The sequence below is a fragment of the Melopsittacus undulatus genome, chromosome 6 (genome assembly GCF_012275295.1).
Source record: "Melopsittacus undulatus isolate bMelUnd1 chromosome 6, bMelUnd1.mat.Z, whole genome shotgun sequence".
Taxonomy (NCBI): domain Eukaryota; kingdom Metazoa; phylum Chordata; class Aves; order Psittaciformes; family Psittaculidae; genus Melopsittacus; species Melopsittacus undulatus.
In genome coordinates this window covers 25,701,174-25,725,438 of record NC_047532.1, presented here as the reverse complement: position 1 = coordinate 25,725,438, position 24,265 = coordinate 25,701,174, and the positions used below count along the sequence as shown (strand labels likewise).

The following is a 24,265-nucleotide window of genomic DNA, read 5'->3' as shown; positions in this document are numbered from 1 at the left end:
GTGTTCAGTCACTATAACAGTGAAAAAGTGTTTCCTGATGTTCAGAGTGAATCTTTCATGTTTCATTTTGTGCCCACTGCTTCTGATCCTGTCACTGGGCCCCACTGAAAAAAAGCCTAGCTCCATCTTCTTCACACCCTCAATTCAGGTATTTATCAATGTTGGTAAGATCGAACTGAGCTGTCTCTTCTCCCAGCTGAACAGTCCCACTTCTCTCGGCCTTTCCTCCAAAGAGAGATGCTCCAGACCCTTCATCTTTGAGAACTCTCTCCAATATGTCCATGTGTCTCTTGTACAGAGGAGTCCAGACCTGAAGAGATGAGACAGATACTCTCACTCAGACTTCTGGCAATACTCCTCCTAATGCAGCCCAGGATATCATCAGCCTTCTTTGCTTCAGGAACATGTTGTTGGCTCACAGTCAACCTGGTTTTCACCAGGACCAAGTACTTTTCTGCCAAGCTGCCTTCCAGCTGGGTGACCCGCAGCATATGCTGGTGCATCATGCAGGTGTCCCCAGATACAGGACAAGGAATTCTCCTTGCTGAACTTCGTGAGGCTCCTGGTGTGATACATGTTTTAATTTCACCCAACATTACATTCATCTAACATGATTACTTGTTGCACTTGGATATGTATATATAGAGTGGTCATACTAAACCATACTAAACCTTTTTGTAATTGTTGTGCTCAGGATCTTTAACTTTTAACTAGGTACACTCATTTTTCTTTCACATCTCATGGTTTGAAAGGTAAACAATAATGCAAACTTCCTAATTTGAAAGAGAGGATGAGGTTGTAGAGAAAAAAAGTTATATTGTTTTTGTGTTTTATTTTATGTGTGCAAAGTCAGTTGGAGAGTTCCAAAGACACAAACCGAATTTAGCTGCCCATTGATTTCAAATAGGATTTAGGCATTGTAGAACTGCTTTTTAATTTTTTTTTCCCCCTTTAAATTTAAAGATCTATTTCTCAGTTGTTTTTTCTTAAACAGACAGACTGAGAGATAACACTGACAGTAGGATTGAGCACAGCCTTTCAGTATCTGAAGGGGGCCTATAAGGATGCTGGGGACGGACTCTTCATTAGGGACTGTAGTGATAAAAAAAGGAGCAACGAGATAAAACATGCACAGGGGAAATTTAGATTGGATATAAGGAGGAATTTCTTTACTGTAAGGGTGGTGAGGCACCGGAATGGGTTGCCCAGGGAAGCTGTGAATTCTCCATCCCTGGCAGCGTTCAAGGCCAGATTGGATGAAGCCTTGGGTGATATGGTTTAGTGTGAGGTGTCCTTTCCCATGGCAGGGGGGTTGCAACTAGATGATCTTAAGGTCCTTTCCAACCCTAACTATTCTATGATTCTAAACAAACCATCTTAAATTGAATATTTACTTCTTCCTCGTTAGGTTAAATTCTGTCCACAGATAATGTGCATGACCTCAAGTGAACCCAGTTTTACAGGTCTGTGTGAAGGGATAAAATTTGCTACTGGATTCAGAAGACTATTTTGTTATATGTAAGGTAAGGAAGGGTTTGGAAGGCAGAAAAATTAGAAAGTTAATACATTTGTATTTAACGTTACTTGAATCTGGAGTTCATGTTTCAAAGAATTGAATTAACTAATTAATTAATTAATCAATTCATTCATTCATTCATCTGCAGTTAGTAGCAGATTATATGGATCATTATATATGGTCTGGATTATCCTGTTCCTTGTCTGCTCAGAGTCTAAAATATCATATAATCTGACCTTCTTAAACACCACTTTTTTCTAGCTTATTTATTTTTGTTATAAATTATATACATAAAATGTAAATTATACAGAGAGTTAAACAACCTACTCTTTTCTCAAAAGCTGACTTCACCTGACTTAAGGACTGCATCAGCTCTGGGGCCTGTAGCATGAGAGGGACATGGACCTGTTTGAGCAAGTCCAGAGGAGGCCACAAATATGCCCTGACGGCTGGAGCACCTCTTCTATGATGACAGGTTGAGAAGGTTGGTGTTGTTCAGCCTCAGCCTGAAGAAGAGAAGGCTGAGGGAAACCTTATAACAGTCCTCCAGTACCTAAAGGGGACCTACAAGAAAGCTGGAGAGGAACTTTTTACAAGGGCATGTAGTACCAGGACAAGGGGGAATTAACTTAAGGTGACTGAGGGGAGACTTAAATTAGACATCAGGAAAATATTCTTCCCTGTGAGAGTGGTGAGGCCCTGACAGTTTGGTCAGAGAAGCTGTGGCTATCCCATCCCTGAAAATGTTCAAGTCCAGGTTGAATGGGGCTTTGAGCATCCTGGTCTAGTGGAAGGTGTCCCTGCCCATGGCAGGGGATTGGAACTAAATGATCTTTAAGGTCCCTTCCAAATCCAATATGATGCTATATATCCCAAATCAAAGTTATAAAATATCTATTTAAAACATTAGTTGACTTCAATAAAGGACTTTTTTTTTTAGAACATGTACTAACATGAATCAGATCATGCTGATATTTGTTAATAGTTTTTTTTCATAGCTTAAATGTTGCACAAGCTCTAAATTTTTCAGAATATGTCTCAGTAATCAACTATGGCTAGAAATCTTTACAGACCATCTGTGGCAGTACTGAAAAAGCTGTTCAGCTGGTAATATGTGATTTATGTAGCGAGGTTGAATGGGCAATGACTAAGCTATCTATCTAAAGTTCACATGCCAACTTTCTTTCAGGAAAGTACAAACCCACATACATACAAGGTTACTTGTCTCATCTTTCCTTGAACATGTTTATGCAAAACAGTTTAGAAGTTAAAAGCAGGTATTTTCTATGTTACCTATGAGATGTGGAACCCAAGCTTTGTATATTTATTAGATTAAAAATCATTTAATAATTCAAGGGCTAAAGAGTATTTGTGGAGTATGTCTCAATGATGTTAATAATCTATATTTCACATTTTAGTAACCATGCCTACTAGCAATTAACTGATTGACAGATGCATGTGAAGTTGCCATTTTAGTGATTCATACAGCATAGATAAAGACTTTTTTAAAAGCACAGAGTTTAACTCTTACCCATTTTTCTCCTGACATTCATGTCTCAGTCCTAAATATAGGACTATACATGTAGCTGACAACTATTCAAGCACATAAGTAATTTGATGTCCTTGTATAGGTTGCTGTAAGAATCCTCCATAGATTCAGCTATATGTGCTTTTTCAGCCTAACTAAAATTCCTTATAAGTAGGTGGCATCAAATGATATTCTTCAGGCACTGAAGAGTAACACGTTCCATTCAAAGGCAAAATATGGTAAAAAAATCCATGCCACTCTGTTGAATCAATATGATCGTCCTAGTTTGTAAAATAGTAAATGAAAGCATGACTCCATAAATCTTAAAGGTGTCAAAATAGCAATTGGGGAAAATGCACACAAAATATACACAATACCAAACCATGAATTCATGTTTTTATAATCAAAGAGGTCTGTGATCCTCCAAGAAAAAGATCTAGGGTCACACTAGAGTGAGATCAGGGCTGGGAAAAGGGCTTCATATCTTCCAAACAGATCAATCGGGTTTTACAAAAAAGTTATAACAACTATGATTTTAACTGATACAATGTCTTTTTAAATACTCAACCTTGAACTGAGAAATCAGTCTTTAACAATAAACCAACAAATATAAAAATGGATGTGTACAAAATACTGTTCACAGTTTAGTATTGTACTGATACTTCGTCTCTCACACATTATTCCATGACCACTGAATATTCTTCCCTCCCTCTTCTACTCTTTCTCCAGCACAACTCATTAAAAACTGTGACTTATATTTTTTTCTGCTTCTTCCTTAGCTCATACCTTTCTTTTCTTGGTGATTTTTCCCAGATCTGCTGAGATCACTTATATTTTCCAACCATCTGGCTAGACAGATGTCACTGATATCAGTGAGTGAGTGAATTGTGAAACAGTTGTTCAGAAGCTGATTTTACCTGAGGTTCCTACTCTCTATGGGGCCGGAAGTTCTGATGATCAAGGCAGGTGAAATGATGTATAAAACAAACCTTGATGTTTTAAGGAAAACTAATATGGTACAAATATGTAGAGACAACATGGATATGTCCATTTTAAATAGAAATCATAAGTAGTCACCAACTACAACAGGATGAACTATTAACTATTTATTTGGCAAATCAAGTGTCAGCTACGATCTCCATTTCAACTTCATGGTATTGCTGAAGGAGTAGCACAAAGGGGAATTACAGGAGATACTTTGACACAACACCAAAAAATGGATGTGGAATGAAGCAGCTGTTTCAGCTGCATTACAGAACAAAAAAAAAAATCAGAATACCCAGGCGTATAACCTGATTTTTTTTCTAATTTTTTATGCTTTCTGCCTCTAACACACTTCTTGCTCCAATAGGGATCAAGTCCTCAGCCCTGGAGTCCACAAAGTATAACAGATTAATGATACTCAAGCATAGCTGCCTAAATCCTTATGCAGTTGCACAGATTGCTCATCATCATGATCAACACTATCAAAAAGGTATACTAAGACTCAGATCCAGGATGCATTTAAGAATGTATATATTTAGATATACAAAGCATTCTGGAAATTTCAGATGGAGTCAGTTGTATAAATGCCTTTAGTAAGATACAACAAAACAGGCAAAAATTATATAAACCATCTCACCAGATTCCTCAAATTCACTGTTGTACACATTCCAAGTCTCGCTTATGCGGAGAAGATTTTCTTCCATGGCTTGAATGTCCATGTAGGGACAGTTGCATTCTGGGAATTTTGGACCACAATGACACCAGCAGTCATTGTCCTTGCAGATGAACTCCCCTTCTGAATTGCAAGCAATGTAGCTCAAAGCTGCCTGGACAAAATGCTCTTGCAGATACTCAGGCAAGATGACCTGAAGACCTGAAAGAATTAGAGTAAGGATCATGTTATTAAATGTGAAGGAATGATTGAGTCAAGCAGCTTCCTCAACTTACATAACAAACAAATGAGCAATTATGAAAATGGAAACTATATGGATTTTTTAAGGAAAATTTATACTTCTGTCTAGCATTAGACTGACATGTTATAGATAACATATATGCTATATATATGACCTCATATATATAACATATATATATGAACACATATAAATAACATTATATATGCTAAATATATGAGTATATATATGCTGTTTATATATATAAAAACACATCTATATGAACTCATATATATATATGAACTCATATATATAATATGTATGTTATATATTTCCTTTTTTAAGAATTAGTTTCAGATATATTTCTCATTTCCCTCTCAGTATGGAACACCCGTTCTGCTAACTAGTAACCTGTGTTACTGAGATAGAGCATTTCCTGGTGTAATTTCTTCCTAGGGAGATTATCAAAAACAGAAAGAAAGGATGACATCAACTTCTCCTTGCAAAGAATTGCTCAATGAACAGCCTCAGTAGAAAGACCTTTACAGTAAGGAATCATGCATCTGAATTATATTCTTGGTACCAGCAGCTAATTCAAATTTTGAGAGTGCTGATGAAGGGAAAACAGCCCTGAAAGACAGAGTAGAGTATAATCAGAAAAAGAGGTGTGAAGTAAGCATTTCTATTCTTTATTGGACTTGTTTCTATGTTGCCCTTGACACAACAAGGTATAGCTTGTCTTGATAACACTAGTTATCCCTTCATAATTCTCTAGAGACAAATTAAGAATGGGATTGGAGGAAATTTAGAAAATTAAAATTCAGCTTATTGGTATTTAAGTGGTAAGGGCCAGTCAACTGGAAGTGATAGGTACAGCTATAAAAACCTGAGGAAGAAAATACATTCTTAAATTTACTAAAGGTTTAGCATGGAGAAAGAGTTCAAGACCTAGTTCCCATGATATCTCAAAATACTCCTGTTATGTCACAAAACCCTTTTCAAAGCGTTTTCACACTTTACCCTGCCATTCCATGCAGAAGCCTTGCAAAAGCATGTTACATTGATATATCACAACCACAGAGCAGGTGAATAAAAAAATCAGAATACTTGTGACAAGAAATTTAGACTTCCTTATCTGAAAATTCTGACCATTTTTTTCCATGATCCCAGTGATGAGAATGAGCATCTTATAAAGAAGCACTTTAACTAGATATCAGTCACTCTAGTTACAATAATAATCAAATAATAAAGAAGCCAAGGTATATTATAAATTTTTATTTATTTTTTGTTGTTGTTTTCTGTGGAAAAAAAATAATTTTTCCAGAACCAGTGGAGCTTATTTTGGTGTTAAGTAGTTTCTCAGCTTAAGTTTGTCTTTTTGTGAGGTAGATTCCTTCTACATTTGCACTTGGACAATTTCAGAGAGATATATCACTTATTTATTGATACATAAAAAGCTGTAAAAGTAATTTCATAAACCTTCCAAGTAAAAAGTCATATCACAATTTCTAAAACTAGGCCTCTCTGTGCTTTCTTCTACCTCATGTCAAAATCTGTAAAATTCCATTGTTACCTGAGTAAACTTTTCAATGTACTTCTATACTTGTGAAAAGCCTTGAAATTGTGAATGGAAAAGAAAGCTCAGATAAGCAAACTTGAGTTCTGTTCAATTCTTCCATGAAAACTATGAAATAGTTTATGTAATTCTGATACCATATTTCTCATAATGAGAATCCAACGTGGTGCAGCAAAATATTTTCTAAGGGATGCAAGGGTTATTTTCCAAATTTTAAGTCACAAACATCATGCACATGCTGGAGAACATATTAAATTGCAAATTATTTCTTTCCCTGACAGCCATTCTTAACAGTCAGCAACAGCTACACACTAAATGTCCAACTGATTTATGAACCATTATGAAAAATTTTTAAAACTGGAAATAATTATATAGCTACCTGTAACTGTGAATTAATAATTGCATTCTTCTCTTGTACATACACAGAGTTAGACACAAGTAGATAAAGATAGTTTAATCTGTTTTCATAGTAATAAGTTGTTCATGCTACATTTGTGTAACTGAAAAAAAAGCAATTTTTAATGCCCTAGATGATGAATTTTCAAAAATGTTTACGTACCTAATATGCAAGGTGGGAAATGCATCTACAGGAGTTAACAAAAAAATAGTTAGAAATTGTGCCTCTTTTCTTCCTTTTCCTTTTCTATTTCCTTTTCCTTTTTTCCTTTTCCTCTCTCTTTTTTTTTTTCTCTTTCTTTTCTCTCTGTTTTGTTTTGCTGTTTTTTGTTTGGTTTGAGTTTTTTTTAATGTATAATTACTATTATTTTTCCAATGAGTGGATGCCTAACTTTCCACATTTTCATAAAAGTCCCAAGAGGAGCCTTTGGACTGTTCATTATTTAGAGTGTTTGAAAAATTTGTATACCACTCCTCCAATGACTCCACTTATTTCAGTGGGACAGCTGCATGAGGTACAAACTACTACTCAGCATGTGCAAAGCAGGCTGAGCATGCTAAATGTCACTCCCTGCTTGGTGGAATCTACAGGAATTCGGACTTTTTAGAAGGCCAGAAAGTGGTTGCTAAATAGGACTGTAAAATGTTAACAGCATTATTAAAATTATTTTCTGATATGTAGAGAAATTGTTTCCTTTTCAAAGGCAACATGAGTTACTGACATTTCCTTCATATTGTCTAGAATGTACTTATTGCACACACACACAAAGAAAATGACCTTTTATGAGGTGGAAGAAAGAAAAACAAATAGTGTGATAAATGTCATCCTGTTTCAAAACAAATTAATGAAATTGCACCTACATACCTTGCAACTGAATCTTATTTTCAGGACTCTGAACCAGAACAGAGCTGACAGAATCTAGGTTGTCATAGTTACTGCAGCCAAGAGGACCAGTCCGTGTTTCTGTTACCTAATGGCAAGGGAATGGAAGAGCATTTACTGTGTTAGACAAAACAGAGGAGTTCAGAAGCTCATTTCATAAAGTTTCCCTTTAATTCAGCCGGCGGCACATTTCAGACTTAATTAAGGTGGAATAGCTCAATTTAATTATGAAAAGTATGACTGCAAAGGTTTTACCAGTACCACAGACATTGGGGAGTGCTATTTCTATTGCAGAGAACTCTTACAAATTTTTTAGCTGACCAACAGTTTAAAGACAATTTATTTCTCTATAGCTGTGGGAATTAGAATGCGTTTAATAAATGTAGTTCATAAAAAAATGAGGACTGTGATTTTCACTGATGAAACCTATGCACACAACAACTCTGCTGAAATCTTGGAAAAAACTTTGACTTTTCCTCGGTAGCAGTAAAATCATTTTGTGAGCTGTATTTATTATGGTGGTGGTGGTGGTGGTAGTGGTAGGACACTTTTCATCAGGGAAAGACCTAAGATAAGTTTAGTCATAAAACTCTGTAGACATCCTTCCTACTCTAATCACTGAATCCATGACCTCAAAATCAAAATAAAACTGCATTTATCTTTACACAAGTAGACAAGTAGAAATCCAGCTTAACAGCTGAGGATTGTGCCTGGCAATGGGCAGTTATTTAAATAAATAAATTTAAATAGGACAGGTGGGCAGCTCCACAGCAGATCATGCAGCACCTCAGCTTTTTTTTCTTTGCCCATATAGGGATTCAAGAAAAAAAAACCCATGTTATTAGGATAGATGGGTATACCATAATCTCATATTTTTTAAACTGGATTGTAGAACCTGTGGAAAATTCATTATATTGTAGTTCCTTCTTTATACCAAGACCAGGCAAAAAGAAGAAAGTGAAAGTGAAACAAAAGTAATAAAACCAGAGCCATAGGAGAAAATGCTGGCAGTCGCATATCATCCCAGCCTTCTTTACTGCCAAATTACAACCAGCTCCTCTATCATCCCACTCCCAGACTGGTCGCAGCCACTAAGCTGTGTGGTTCAGTTGATACGCTGGAGGGAAGGAATGCCAAGGACCTTGACATGCTTGTGAGGTGGGCTGATGCCAACCTCATGAAGTTTAATCATGACAAGTGCCAGGTTCTACACCTGGGTCGGAGCAATCCCAGACAGCTACAGGTTGGGCAAAAAGGAAATTCAGTGCAGCCCTGTGGACAAAGACTTGAGGGTGTTGGTCAATAAGAAAAGGAACATGAGCCGGATGCAGTGTGCACTTACAGCCCAGAAAGCCAACTGTATCCTGGGCTTCATCAAACGAAGCGTGAGCAGCAGGTCAACGGAGGTGATCCTGCCCCTCTACTCTGCTCTTGTGAGACCTCACTTGGAGCATTGTGTGCAGTTCTGGTGTCCTCAACATAGAAAGGACATGGTACTGTTAGAACAAGTCCAGAGGAGGGCCACGAGGATGATCAGGGGACTGGAGCACCTCCCATATGAAGACAGGCTGAGAAAGTTGGGGCTGTTCAGCCTGGAGAAGAGAAGGCTGCGTGGAGACCTCATAGCAGCCTTCCAATATCTGAAGGGGCCTATAACAATGCTGGAGAGCAACTATTCATTAGGGACTGTAGTGATAGGACAAGGGGTAATGGGTTGAAACTTAAACAGCAGAGGTTTAAACTGGATATAAGGAGGAAATTTCCAGTTATGGTGGTGAGGTACTGGAATAGTTGCCCAGGGAGGTTGTGAATGCTTCATCCCTGGCAGTGTTCAAGGTCAAGTTGGACGAAGCCTTGGGTGATATGGTTTAGTGTGAGGTGTCCCTGCCCATGTGTCATGGGTTGAGCAGTAGCAGTCATTTTTTCTCCTTCTTGTAGCTGGTGCAGTGCTGTGTTTTGAGTTCTGGGCCGGGAACAGTTGCTTGATAGCGAGCATAGTTTGAGGGTGTTTTTGTTCAAGGCCTTTTCTGAGCACGTGCTCTGCCAGGGAGGAGGGGAGGCTGGGAGGAAGGAGAGACAAGACACCTGACCCAGGCTAGCCAATGAGGTATTCCATACCATAGCACGTCATGCCCAGGATGCAACTGGGAGAGAGAGCAGGAGGGGTGGAGCTCTGGAGGGAAATGGAGGAGGGAGCACGCGGTGCTCGGCCGGGCATTGTGGAGTGAGTTATGGGTCGGTGGCTGGTGGGGTGTTGTATTCTTTTTGCTTGTTATTGGCTTTATCATTATTATTTGTAGTAGTAATAGCAGTAGTAATTTGTGTTGTGCCTTAGCAATTAAACCGTTCTTATCTCAACCCGTGGGGGCTACATTCTTTGGATTCTCCCTCCTAACTCTCCGGGAGTTGGGGGAGCAAGGGTGGGGGAGTGAGTGAGAGTACTGTGAGTATTTGGTTTAAACCACAACACCATGGCAGGGGGATTGAAACTAGATGATCTTAAGGTCCTTTCCATCTCTTACTATTCTATGATTCTATGATTCTTAGCTCTCTCCTTTCTACCATCTCAGAGGCTGTGGGTAGATTTACTCTTATGTGGTGATTTGCCTTAATTTTGAATACAACCAATTCTAATTTTCTGTTTCTTCAGGTATTGTATTCAGGTCTGGATCTCTTGGAGAATAAACCTAAATTGTGGGGTAAAGGAGCTCATTTCCAAACTATACATTACCACTGAGCAGATGATTGACATGCAAACGGACAGGTAACGTTAATTCTTATGAAGAGAAAGATGCTCGATTTTTAACAATCTGTTTTGAATAGAATATGAAGGTTTGCTAAAATAACCCATGAATGTCGATGTTTCTTAGGATTGCCTGGCTCTCTTACAGTCTGTGCTACCAGCAACATGTGTGGATGGCTTTGCAAAGTAAAAGTAAAATTTTAGACTATTCCAAGCTTTTGGCAGATGTCCACTACTGCTGTTCCTGAGAGCAGAGAAGGAGACCCTTTAGAATGCCAGCAGCCAATGGAAAGGCACACAGAACTGGCTTCAGCCAAACCTGTTAGCAGAGTGCCAGCTGCACAAAAAAATGAGATGGAGTCAGGATGTATCCTCCCTGCACATATTTGCCGGTCTTTAAAATTTATGGCAGGCCCAGTTTGCTGGTTTTTTTGCTTAATCATCCTGAATCAGCAAAAAAGACTCTTGCAGAGGCATCATGTTTGGCTTGGAAAGGCTGGAACAACAATTCTGATTTATGCGTGATCTTTCAGTCCCCTCCCTCTCCCAGCAAGTGGTCTAAAATTCCATTCTAAAATCTCAATTTGTGTAATATTCCCAATGCATTTACAGAATCATAATCTGTTTATACAATAACAAAGACAGCAACCTATATTAAGATCAATAACTAGAAAACAATAAAAGGTGAATGTTATAATGAGTTTTATTCTAGCTCTGAAAGGTTATGCTCAGCATTTATGTATGTAAATTTTTATTTAAAGATCTATTTATTTTAGTAGTGTTTGGGTTTCCACATTTTTTATTATCCTTTTCAACCATTTGTCTATAAGGCAACGCATCTTCATAAAGTTTATATGAAATGTAAAACCTATGAAATCAATTTTACAATTCCTATCCATTCTTATTACTCTTATGTCTCCTGAAATCACAAAATAAGGAAAGTTAGTAAGTAGCTTTATAATTATTGTCTCCTGCATCTTCATTCTTCATTTGGATTATTCAAGCTGTAGGTAGGGACTGCCTCTGTTTTGACTATGGGAGTGATAGTTCTTGCTGTATTCAGGTTTGCCAAGAGGCGGAATAGGGAGATTATCATCATTTAATGGCTCTTTTGAATTTTAGACTGGTTGAGTAAATCCACTGATTAGAAAGAGAACTATATATATGAAAAAAATTAGCATGTCTAGATTTTGAGATTACTTACAGACATTAATGACTGTTATAGGTAAGCAATGAAATATTGTTCTAATTATAGTAATAATAAATAATGCTTTATAAGTAGAACAATAAATAAGGGTCTTTTCCAAACACTATATTTTCACTCAAACCTATATGTTTGTGTTATTCATTTTTTCACTTTTCCAAGTACCCTTGCCTTTCTCTGGGAATTCCTTTGCTCTGGTACTCTTAGCTCCTGCACAGAATATAACTGAAAGAAGAAAATAAAAATTTATAGTCCCAACAAGTCCCAACATACAACAAAGAAAGATCAAGTTTTGTTACTTGGAGAGGTCAAAGGGATATACTTGCATATGCTGTACGAATCATACTCAAAAAGATTGTAAATCAGAAGAAAAATTTGAGTAGTTGATCAATAAAACCCTCAAATTTCTGTCAAATTTTCTGATCAAATGCAAGGATTTAATTTTGGAATAATTCATTTTGATTATAAAAGAGACTACAGGGTTGGAGGCGGGAGGAGAGATCCAAATGTATTAATTCTGGTTTGATCCACATATAACTGAAATAACAATTTCAAATTTTTTGTTTCAGGAACAATAAAAATGAAATTGGAAGGGCAATGGCACTTCTTTAATTATCTTCCAGAGAAATGTGACTATATTCAGTCCCAAGACCACAGCTGAAGAGTGTTTTTCCTGAAAGTGTGCAATCAAATATAAATTAAAAAAAAAAAGAAAGGGAAAGGTAAAATGTAAATACAGAGTATGCTTAGATGCTAGTATAGTCCAGAAGTGATTGCGTATGAATAAAAAGAATCATAACTGAGTACTGGGTTGTAAGTTCTAGACCACAAGTTCTTAAGAAACACTAACTCACAATGAAAGTCATTTAATAACCAAAACACCTTGAAACCCAGTAACAAAATATATATGAAATCATCTGACACGAACCAAGTAGGCTATTCTCAAGTGCCTTGTTTTCAATGATTATCACAGAACAGGTTTCCCTGGGCAGCAGGTTTTTCAGTTTCTAGAAACACACCGTAACATTTGGCATTAATGAGACAAATGCCTACAGTTTTCAGTCAGTTAAATCTCATAACCATGGTGATAATGACCCGATTATAAGTGCATTGAGAACATACCTCTAAGCACTTAAGCAGGGCTATATTCTTGTGGTATCAGTGGGTAGTATTTCCCTGGGAAACAGTATGCTTTTTTTTGTCCATGATAATTAAGGCTATAGAAGGCTTTCCTAACAAAAGGAAAGTATATTTCTGCACAGATTTTGTTCCTAGTGCATTCTTTTAAATACATGTAGCTAACAGTCTTAACTACATGCTCATGCAGAGTTGGTCTGCTGTCTTGTATAAAGGACTATGCTCTTCAACAGGACACTTTAAAAATGCATTTCTCTTCTACAGGAGACAACTAAACCAACATAAAGGAGAATGATACAATGCTAGTCACTTCAAAATAAGCACTGCATTCATATTCACATAAAATTCTTTAATATTTTAAACATCAAAATAAAGATATAGAGCAAACATCATATATGCATGACTACTCATGGAAGAAGGTCTCTTCTTAACAATAGGTGCAAGCAGAAGAAAGGGCAAACGTATGGAGTGGGAGAAATCTGAAGTCTTTAAGATTCTCATGTATGACTCCCTTATCAACTTCACCTTAGGGCTTGCCTTCCAGACCACATTCCCACACATTGTCCTCCCTGCACACTTTGCAGTCAGTGCCCATTTCACCTAAAGAGAAAGTTGACCAAATAAATAGGGACTAAGTGTTCTCTTTATTTAGAAGGGGATCTCCTGCCAATTTTCTTCTTTTTTTTTTTCCCCCAGGCTCAACAGTTTGTCACAAAAGCACCCTTTTTCAGCACTTTCCTTTACCACACAATAGTTGCTGCTTTGCTATTTGTGTAATTGAGCATGTTAAGAGTCTCCCACTTATAGTACGTAATTGAAATAAATCAAATCTTGTGAAAGTTCCAAGCAGTGACATATCATGCTACGGGGTAGATGAACTTTTCTGAAGAAGGTATAAATAAACCCAACAGCACCAACAATATCAGGAGTTGGATGTTTTCAATTTTTTTTTATTGCTACCATTCTAGAAAATACCTCAAAAGAATCTAACATTTTCCATATGTTTTCTAGCAGCAGTATTGATAGAATAAGACTGACTTTTTAATTTGAAGAGTCCCCTATTTCAGGAGACCTAGAATCATTCCATTCATATTTTTCTGTCATCTGCTGTTGTAAGATGGAATACGAACAGTAATGCTGATCGTTCTCCGAATGAAATACATTGCAAAATCTCCATTAGAAGTGGAATAACAACTTCTTTCAAGTTTTTGGGCAAGGAGATGGCTTTTACTTTCACTGAATGGAACAATAAATCTTTCAAAGAGATCAGTGTAATTCCCTCTCCATCATTTCTACACTCTCAGGAATTTATTGTGAGCTACAACAATGCATTTGAAATACATTATCCCCACATAAACCATTAAATACCTTAATTAAATTTAATTAAATACATTAATATTCTAGGAATTGGAAATCAATTCTGAATATGAATCCTGTTCTGTTGTTACATTTGTTAAAAATATTATGACTTTTTAAGGTTGTTTAGGTTCATCTGATAAGGAGAAATCACCTGTCTGTTCAAGTCTATTCTCCAGTATCTCAGAGAGTAATTTATTATCTGTAAATTGCAGGAGAGTCCACAGGAACATTGAAACAAGTCTTTGAATATATGCAGTGCCACAGGAAAATTAGACAAGAAGCCAAGACAGTCAGGAATGCCTCAGTTCTGAAGTAACAGGAAACGTATAGGTTGAACTAAATTCTAAGGTTACTTGAAGTAGGTGTCAGGTAGGGAGAAGGAAATTATTACTCCTTATGTTGTTCTGAAATGCTGACTCTGCACACTGTGCAACACTCCTGAGGCTATGTAAATTAAAAGGAATTTACCCCAGCTAAAATCACTTTCAGCATTAACAGTTCTGACATCAGAGCTGCAATTTTCTCTTCTCAAGGACTTTTTAAATTCTCTGCATATCAGATGGCATGTTCCCATGCATCCTTACGTAAAGCAACAGGGAAGTCTGCAGGAAATGAGACTGCTGGAAAACTAGTCAGGGCAGTGGCACCAGAGTCTTTACTTCCTGCCGTTTCAGAAATGAAGGTTGCATCAGCATCATACTGAGAAAAAGGGCAGGCATTATTTCAGAAAGAACAAGATATTTCTTTTAATTAATCTTGAAAAACAGAGAAGGGCACAGTTCTCTTATGGAGAATAAATAGATTTAGTAAAAGCATAATAAAAGCTGAGTAGTTTGTTTCAGTTTACATTTAGATACCTCTGCCTCTCCACATCTTACTGAAATGAATATTAATATTATTTTTCACAACTTTTATTGCCTAAAGAGGCAGCTGAGCAAGTGACAATAAATGAAATTTATATATTTTGTTAAAAAGATAAAATTAGAAACAAAGAGGACAGCATAGATACAAATTAAGATAGCTTTTCATGTTCATAAAAATCTCAGGGTACCTGAAGAAAGAAAAAGCAGAGAAACCTACCGAAGTAAAGCCCAATTCCCAAATCTCCATCCTTTTCAAAACATAACTCTATTACTATATAAATGATAAAAAGTTCCAAAGAAATCTTTGGGCGCATATTGTAAAGAAAGACCATCAACCTACATTTAGCCCAGCTGCAAAATCCCATGCAAGGACTTCCCAAGCGTATTAGGAATAGGATTTATATCTTCATGGCTCAGTTCCAATATGCAATGCTGAGGCTACTGGGATTTTTCACTGTATCCTTATTAGTTTCAAGAGGACAGCATGATTTGGCTTTTTATAAGACTTACAGATATTATTAGTCATAATAATACTGCAGTTTAGTGGAAAATTATTTTTCCTAGGTTGGGAAAGTAAGAATAAAAAAATACAGTCCGTCCTGAATCAGAATCAAAAGTTAAAATGTTCTTTTTCTTTGTGAAATGACAGGAAACAGAAAGCCTAGGCAAATATAAAAATCATCTTCGGATAATTTGGAAACACTACCTTTAATGTGGTCAGTTTTAAAACTTACATATGTATTATATTTTAAGTGAAAAAGAATAAGCTGTGCTAAAGAAAAAAAAAAAGCAAGTGTTAAAAGATAACATTGGGACCTAAAAATAACACAGAAGAATTTAAAGTCTTTAAGCTCAAAAATCAAAGTTGTAAGGGCAGGTTAAGTAAGAACCAGAATTTCCATGGAGATCCTACCTATGATTATGTATTTCTATGCAATTCTAAAACTTATTTGCAAGATTGTCTTCAGAAATATATCTAAAAATTACTAATTTATTTCCAGATATTTTATTTATTATGGAGATATTATGGAGTGCATATAAAAACCATAATTTATTTTGGCAGACCATAGTACTCCAATTGCTAACACTCTGCACCTCTCTTACTGTGACATTTGCAGCAGGACATTTTGCATGTCCTTTTCATTTTAACATATTCCAGTCAATCTACGCCTTACAGGGTTGTCATTCTATCCTCTCAAAAGAAATCACATTACTGTCCATAATGCACATCTGCTGGCTTGCTTTCTGCCAGGGTCACATACATGTTTTTAGGGATTTATTTTTAGGTTGTACCCTCATTACTTCCCCACCATTTATTCCCTCTGGAAAATGATTGTAACACATTTGCCCTTTCTGTCTCATTGGTACTACTGACTTTCAATGTATAGTCTTTCAAAACCCTTATTTTTATGCTACTGCTTTTTTTTACATATATTCCTGTGTATTTGAAAGCCTACCTACTAAGTTAACAATTAGAATAGATCAATAATTTAATCATTAAATCACTATCAGATGTTCAAACTAAAGGGGAAACCTTGGATAAATTTATTTTAGAAAAAGAAAAACAACTTTATACTGAAGCTCTAAATTTCATTTCATATAGGTACTTCCTCGGTATTAGATGACCAATTTAGGTATATTGCTCTATAATTTTGATTGATTTTGCTGTTCCATTGCAATTGTGTAGTTAAATCTGGAGTGAAAGCAAATCTTCAACTTTAAACACTACAAGTTTATGAAAAATCATGGAAATAACTCCTGAGACTGGAATCTTGATTCCAAATATTGCTGCAGTAAATGTGTATATCATGAATAGTGTATGGCATTAGTTATATGATTCTTACTCAAAGTAGGCCAATAGGAATGGAAAACTTGTTCACCGTATGAATTATAACAGACATAGGATTCAGAGATCAAATATCTGTCACCTTTTAAACTAAATGCATATGTTGCTTGTTTATTGACAGGAAAAAGCATCTTCAAATATTTATCTGCAATTGCAATTGAAACTTCAAGCAAGGACCAATACCAAATTAGCTCAAGAACAATAAACCATAAGGGGCTTAGTGTTGAATCTATTCTAAACTGTATATTTTAGCTGATACTTTCTAAATCATTTAAGTGAGTTAAATGAACAATGCTCATAATCAAAGCTAACATAAACACTCAGAAACTCATTGCAAGACTCAAGAGTGCTGGGTGCTTACTTTGATAAATAATAAGCCATGGCTTTTATATTATCCAAGCAGTTCTGAGGACTTGACTTTCGAAATTCTTACAAGACATTTTGGCTCATTGTCACCCAGACTACTTCTGAATTCCCTGTAGTGCTGAAAATTAAGGAAACATTTTAGCACTTGTCTGCAACAGGTTAAACCCGAGTGTTAAGAAAAGAATAAAACTGGTCCTTGTTTACCATGCTTAATCACCACATGGAAATAACTCCTGGCAAAAAAACATTTCCCAAGTCTCCATATTTCTATTCCAGATGCCAGTCTAGGATGCAGAACCATCAGTATTTACTAGCTGGTTTCAGACAGAAGGAGTTGAGAAAATACCAGGTATGAATGACTGGAAAAGGAGGCCATTTCCTTGGGATATTAACTTTCTGTGTTAGGTCAGCATGCTGCAAACCTTAGGTGAGCGTAAATACAGCAAACCTAAGGGCATGTTTAATTAAGATACAAATATTCACACAGTTTTACGTAGAACTTTCTACCATAAACCAAGCAATTATTTTAGTAATCAATTATATGTATATAAATTAAAATTACTTTTCAGGTAACTGTTTTTACAGAAAACTCACCTCTGTGATAATGAGCACTATTGTACGTTTAAAGAAAAATTATTGGAAAATGCAAGACAAGAAGCAAATAAAGAATCATATGAAAGAAAAATGTTTGGCTAAAAATAAATCATAAGCTTCTAATACATTTACCAAATAGAATAATTTCTCTTTTTTATTCTCTCACAGATCAGTTATATTTCAGATAATTTTATTGCCTGTCAGCTATAGATCATGGAGAAGGACTGAATCCAGGTTTCTCAGTTCATTCAAAATTTATTGGAAATAAGAGTTGATAGTTGTGTTCTGTATACAGTTTGATCTTTCAGGTAAGGTGTGCCAAAATTCATGGAAAAAAAAAAATCATTTCTTTTACACCTAAGTACTCTTAAATATGCACCAGTCAAGTGGAGAGCCCTGTAGCATAAGGACTGAGGTGGCTTTTGTTATACCCACCCTTAAATATAGAAACTGAAAAGTCTTAAGACTGTAGAAATTGCCTTTACTGAATGAGAACTGGGAAGGTGTAGGTACCAAGCTATATTTTCATTATAACCCTTAAAGTTTTAGTGAACACACAAAAAGAATGAAAGAGAAGAAATGAAAGAGTATCTCTGTCCAAAACTATGCATCACATCAGGGGGCAGAAAATTCAGATCAGTGTTCAAGGTTTTACTCAGAAGAATAAAAGTAAAACTGGATTCATAAGTTTGCCGGGTTTGATTAAATAATCAAAATACCCATAACTGCAAACATATCAAATGGTACTCAAGTACATTTACAATAATAAAGAACATTATGAAATTGAAATGCAAAGAATTAAAACAAAAAAGCCATCTTCCAGGGGAAGAATTATAGCAAGATGAAAAATTCCTATGAAAAGATCAAGAAACTATATTTTCATCAAGAAAAAACAGATCCTCTCCAGTGTTAATCAACATTGCATTTGGGAGAACACAGTGAATTTGCATCATGGGGGTTTCCATGTTTTTATCAGGTGAAAATACCTCTGGCACAACACTGTACATGTTTCTTCAAACTCTGCTCGTAGACCTTAACTCATTCACCATCAATAAAGACTGATGGATGAATGGACAAAATGACTGCTCTTTGGAAAGTTTTGGCTAATGAATGAGTGATTCTTTATATTTTTATTTCATGACCTAAATAAAAGGAGAATTTTTAATGTACAGAAGATGCTGTTAAAATTAGGCTCCAGGGGCAATGTTATCCAGACATATTGCTGTGCCTAGCTGAAAAATTGTACAAATCATAGATTCATAGAATCATTGAATAGTTAGGGTTGGAAATGACCTTAAGATCATCTAGTTTCAACCCCCCTGCAACGGGCAGGGATGCCTATCAAATATCAAGTCTAGTTCATTAAACCATACATGAATGTGTCCTACTGTGGATATTGCATTGATAAAATTTTCACAGTAAATTTTTAAAATATAGAATACTGCCAAAGGGCTTGTTTTGTTCATTTCTTTCTGGACCTAACATAAATGAGACAAAACGTAAGGCACAAAATTATGTATCATAAATGCAAGTACCTTTCTTCAACCAAAAAAATTATAAAAACAAGAGCCAGAGTTTCTATGAGCATCTAAGGAAAGAGGGAAGTTCAGAAGACAAAAGGATAAAACAAATGAAAGCATAATGCTTATTATCGGTACTGCGTAGTTCCATGGAAGTGGAAGGTTTTGTTCTTCTCAGAATTGAAAGGAACTCTATTATCATAGAATCGCAGAACCATAGAATATTTAGGGTTGGAAAGGACTTTAAGATCATCTAGTTCCAACCCCCCTGCCATGGGCAGGGACACCTCACACTAAACCATATCACCCAAGGCTTCGTCCAACCTGGCCTTGAACACTGTCAGGGATGGAGCATTCACAAGCCCCCTGGGCAACCCATTTCAGTACCTCACCACCCTAACAGTAAAGAATTTCTTCCTTAGATCCAATCTAAACCTTCCTTGTTTAAGTTTCAAACCATTACCCCTTGTCCTATCACTACAGTCCCTAATGAATAGTCCCTCACCAGCATCTCTGTAGGCCCCCTTCAGATACTGGAAGGCTGCTATGAGGTCTCCACACAACCTTCTCTTCTCCAGGCTGAACAGCCCCAACTTTCTCAGGCTGTCTTCATACGGGAGCTGCTCCTGTCCCCTGATCATCCTTGTGGTTCTCCTCTGGCCTTGTTCCAACAGTTCCATGTCCTTTTTATGTTGAGGACACCAGAACTGCACACAGTACTCCACAGGTTTTGATTTGTTTCTAGGTAGTCTACCACGTAAATTAGAAAATCTCTAGAGATAGCTAAGTATCCAGCTCCTTTAGTGATATGATAAGTGAAAAATTCTTTGACACAAATTGCTCTTTGCTTTACAGGTCTTACACATGTAAATGTCTGGATTAAAGTCACATATGTCACCACATTTTTTTTTCATGCTTTTTCACTTATTAGAATGTTTAGCATGTTTGTAGTACATTCTAAGCTATTAGACTGTAATATATACACCATAGTATATAACTAACTCTTTACATCATACACTATAGACTTGCAGCTTTCTATATTTTCATCAAGGAAGGACAGATCCTGTCAAGTGTAAATCAACACCAAAGTTGTTGATAAACTCAGTTCAATTATCTTAATTAACTTTCCTTATTGTCTATTAGAATTTTAACTTCCTGATGCTGTGAAGTTTAACATGCCTTTGTTTTTACGTCAAGGAAAAACAGCATGATACTTTACCCTTCTGTTTGTGCAATATACCAACTCCTTTCTACAGGCTTTTTTTTTTTTAACAAATTGGTCTTCATCACTATTTTCAAGTATAGATTAAAATCATAATTCTTTCACCCTCTTGAATACCCTAAAAAAAGGAAGAAAAGCAGACCCACACATTTAATCATTATATTTTAACACAGTTTATAAATTGCTATGCTTGAAGGAACATAGGTTTTTATTTCTTACAATGATATGTGTGGCTCAGTATTGCTGTGAATGTCATATTTCAAATGGGAAACAGGAGGAAGAATAAAGTATTTTTAAATAGACTTAAATATGACAGAAAAAAATTATTGTAATGGTCCTCTTCAAACCATTTTCTCTATTATCTGCAACATTTTCTCATCACTTGTTTTTACACATCAAGGATTTCATGAAAGGTTGAAGTAAAAACATGGAATGTTTTTTCATTTTCAAGGTTCTACTTAATCCTGGAGAAGATACAATTATATTTATTTATAAATCTATATAGTAGGAAGGAGATTTTATACAAATATCTTCTATTTAGTGGAATTATTATAAATGTTGGAACATTATGAACTAGTATAACTGTGACACTAGAGCTGTTTTTTTTGTTTTGTTGTTTTATTTTTATATTACTTCTAACAAAGAAATCAAAGTAATAATACCCAATACCCAAAGACCATTAAATTTATTAACTATTCCTTGGGAATTAGAAGGTTAATCTGGGTAATTTAGAGAGAGATAATGAGTAACAGTCTGATAAATTAGGAAGCTGATGGTTGAGGTTGAATGGAGAAAACTCTGATCTCAATTATATCAATATGCAAGTGATGAAACTTCTACTTCAGTGGAGTTTATTCATTGCAGAAGGTCAGAACCAAGCCATACAAAATTAGAGACACTTTTTATCTTGCATACTTGGTTCAGCTATAAAGTTTGTAGGCTACCAACCTTTCAGGCAATAAAGATCTGAAAACACTAATCACTCAATACTACAGAAAGTCTCCTGAATTAATAATGAAACCTTTCTTAAACCCAGCTTCTGCCACAGCATATATAGACATTATAAACATTATCTTGTTAGAGATTTCGTTATAGTTAGCTGGCAGAAATGCAGATCCTGCCAAAGTATTTGTGAGTTGAAGAAGACAGCAGTGATGTAACTCTCAGAATCAGTTACATCACTGGATTCTCATACAACTTATATTTTCAGGGGGGCGGGTTAACATTAAATTAATACATTGCAGAGGATGATCACAGTTTGAATCATAACCTAGAACAGCAAAGCGTGAAAAAATATTACAGGTAAAATTTATATAAGCAAAAAAAAAATGAACGTTGAAATATTCCAAAGCCTTTTATTATCCTAATCTTATTTCTTTCTGACTCTGAATTCTGAGTTTCTATTAGCCCCAGATATTCTTCCTAATGTAAACTTTGTGCTCGTACATGTTATTGATGCATGCTATATTATATTTCTTAGGGTCCAGAAGTAGGAAAATGTTCTATGATTTTCTAGTCCCTGCTTGTCGTTTTCTGACCTACTGACAGGGAGCAACTGCCAATTAGAGAGCAGAAGACATGGAGGGTATTGAAGTAGTTTTTTTAACCTATACGCAAAAGACTACGCAGACAAAATAAATACCATATTAAAATCCATAAAAATGTTGAATGCCTCCAAATTAGAGCTGGAATGCTCAGCTCTAACTGCATTATAGAATTATAGAATGGTTAGGGTTGGAAAGGACCTTAAGGTTATCTAGTTCCAACCCCCCTGCCATGGGCAGGGATGCCTCACACTACACCATGTCACCTAAGGCTCGGTCCAACCTGGCCTTGAACACTGCCAGAGGTGGAACATTTACCACTTCCTTGGCCAACTCATTCCATTGCCCTCACAGTAAACAACTTCTTCATATCTAACCTGAACTTCTCCTGCTTAAGTTTAAACCCAATGTCCCTTGTCCTATTGCTACAGTCCCTGATGACGGGTCCCTCGTACATAGAATCATAGAATAGTTAGGGTTGGAAAGGACCTTAAGATCATCCTTGCAGGCTGCCTTCAGATACTGGAAGGCTGCTCTAAGGTCTCCACACAGACTTCTCCAGGCTGAATATGCTCAACTTTCTTAGCCTGTCTTCATATGGGCTTATGTTTAGCTTCTCATTGACCAGCACTCCAAGTCTTTCTCAATAGGGCTGCTCTGTATCACTTCTCTGCCCAGCCTGAAGCTGTGCCTGAGATTGCCCCAACCCAGGTGTAGGACCTTGCACTTTGCACTGTTGAACTTCAGGAGGCTGGCATTGGCCCACTCACTTCTTAAGCGTGTCAGGGTTCCTTTGAGTGGCATTCCTTCCCTCCAGCATATCAACCAAACCACACAGCTTGATGACATCAGCAAACTTGCTGAGAGTGCATCAATCTCACTGTCTGTGCCATTGACAAAAGTTGTTGAACAGGACTGGTCCCAGTACTGACCCCTGAGGGACACCACTTGTTACTGGTCTCCAGTTGGACATTTAGCTGTAGACTACAACTCTCTGCGTGAGGGCATCCAGCCAATTCCTTATCCACCAGGTGGTCCATCCATAAAAACAAGTTTAGAGACAAGGTTAGAGACAAATTTATGTCTCTCCAAGTTTAGAGACATTGCTCAGTATGTTCACTGTTGATTTCTCAATATTAAAAACCCTCCCCATTTTCTGGGTTTATTTACTTTAGTTTGACTTTTTGAGGAAAAAAAAAAAGGAATCTGAAACATTTAAGGAACTGTAGTATGAATTGTTTGTAGGTTTTTGACAACTGTGATGGCAAGTGTTGTGTGAGTGCTGTTAAGGTCTCTTGTTTACATATGCATATTTATAACTTACTTAGGGCTTGGCAGTTTCCTTGACTTTTTTTTACCCTTTTTTCTTGACTAAACTACATAACTGATATAATAATGTCCTTCAATTTGTTATGGTCTATCTTGTCATATGGTCTATCTTCTTTTTGTTATTGTTGTTGTTGTTATTTTGTGTTGTTTGTGATTTTTAAGTGAAGAATAGTTGTCTAAAGTCTTTCTAAAATGCATATCCTGGCATTTTTATTATGTGTTATTTTGTTGTTTTAAAGGCATTTCATGCTGTGTTACCAAGTAGCTGCTGATGTTATAACTTCTTGCACTCATTACTCTCTATGTATGTTGTGGAAAATATAATGAGAAAATGTAGCTTGTATTAGAGGCTGCTAAAACACATCCTTTTATGAGCGTCATGTTACAGCTGCTGTGATGTATTGTGTCAATTATGTTGCTAAGTATGCATTCTAAGAGTGTTTAGTAAAACATGCTACTGCATTCACTTGCTGGTCTTTTGTTTCCTTTCACCCTCTGAAATAATGAGGGCCAGATTCTCAAAAAAATTGTGTTGGTTTACACTAACTGAAGAGCTGACCTCTGCATTACCTTTGAAAGAACACAGCCCTGTATTTTCAATTGAATTAAAACTTAATTTTTCCAAATGAATTAAAGTTAGTTTTAATACGAACACCTTAAATTCATTAATAAAATATGGAAAAAAAATCCCAAACATTTGTACTTGGTGTATTCTTAGAGTTAGTTAACAGTCCACACATTGTACTCATAAGACTTTGTTATACC

General features: G+C 36.2%; 1 protein-coding gene across 2 annotated transcripts in view; it reads right to left on the bottom strand.

The window, feature by feature from the left end:
* The window catches only part of BRINP3 (BMP/retinoic acid inducible neural specific 3), a 196,228-nt gene that overhangs the window by 54,401 nt on the left and 117,562 nt on the right, over positions 1-24,265 (bottom strand). For both annotated transcript variants that reach the window (XM_005150995.2, XM_031050820.1), the window contains 2 exons: positions 7,756-7,861; positions 4,666-4,902 (listed from right to left, as the gene is read on the bottom strand). In XM_005150995.2, coding sequence (XP_005151052.1) covers positions 4,666-4,902; positions 7,756-7,861 — 343 coding nt within the window. The remainder of the gene's footprint in view (positions 1-4,665; positions 4,903-7,755; positions 7,862-24,265) is intronic.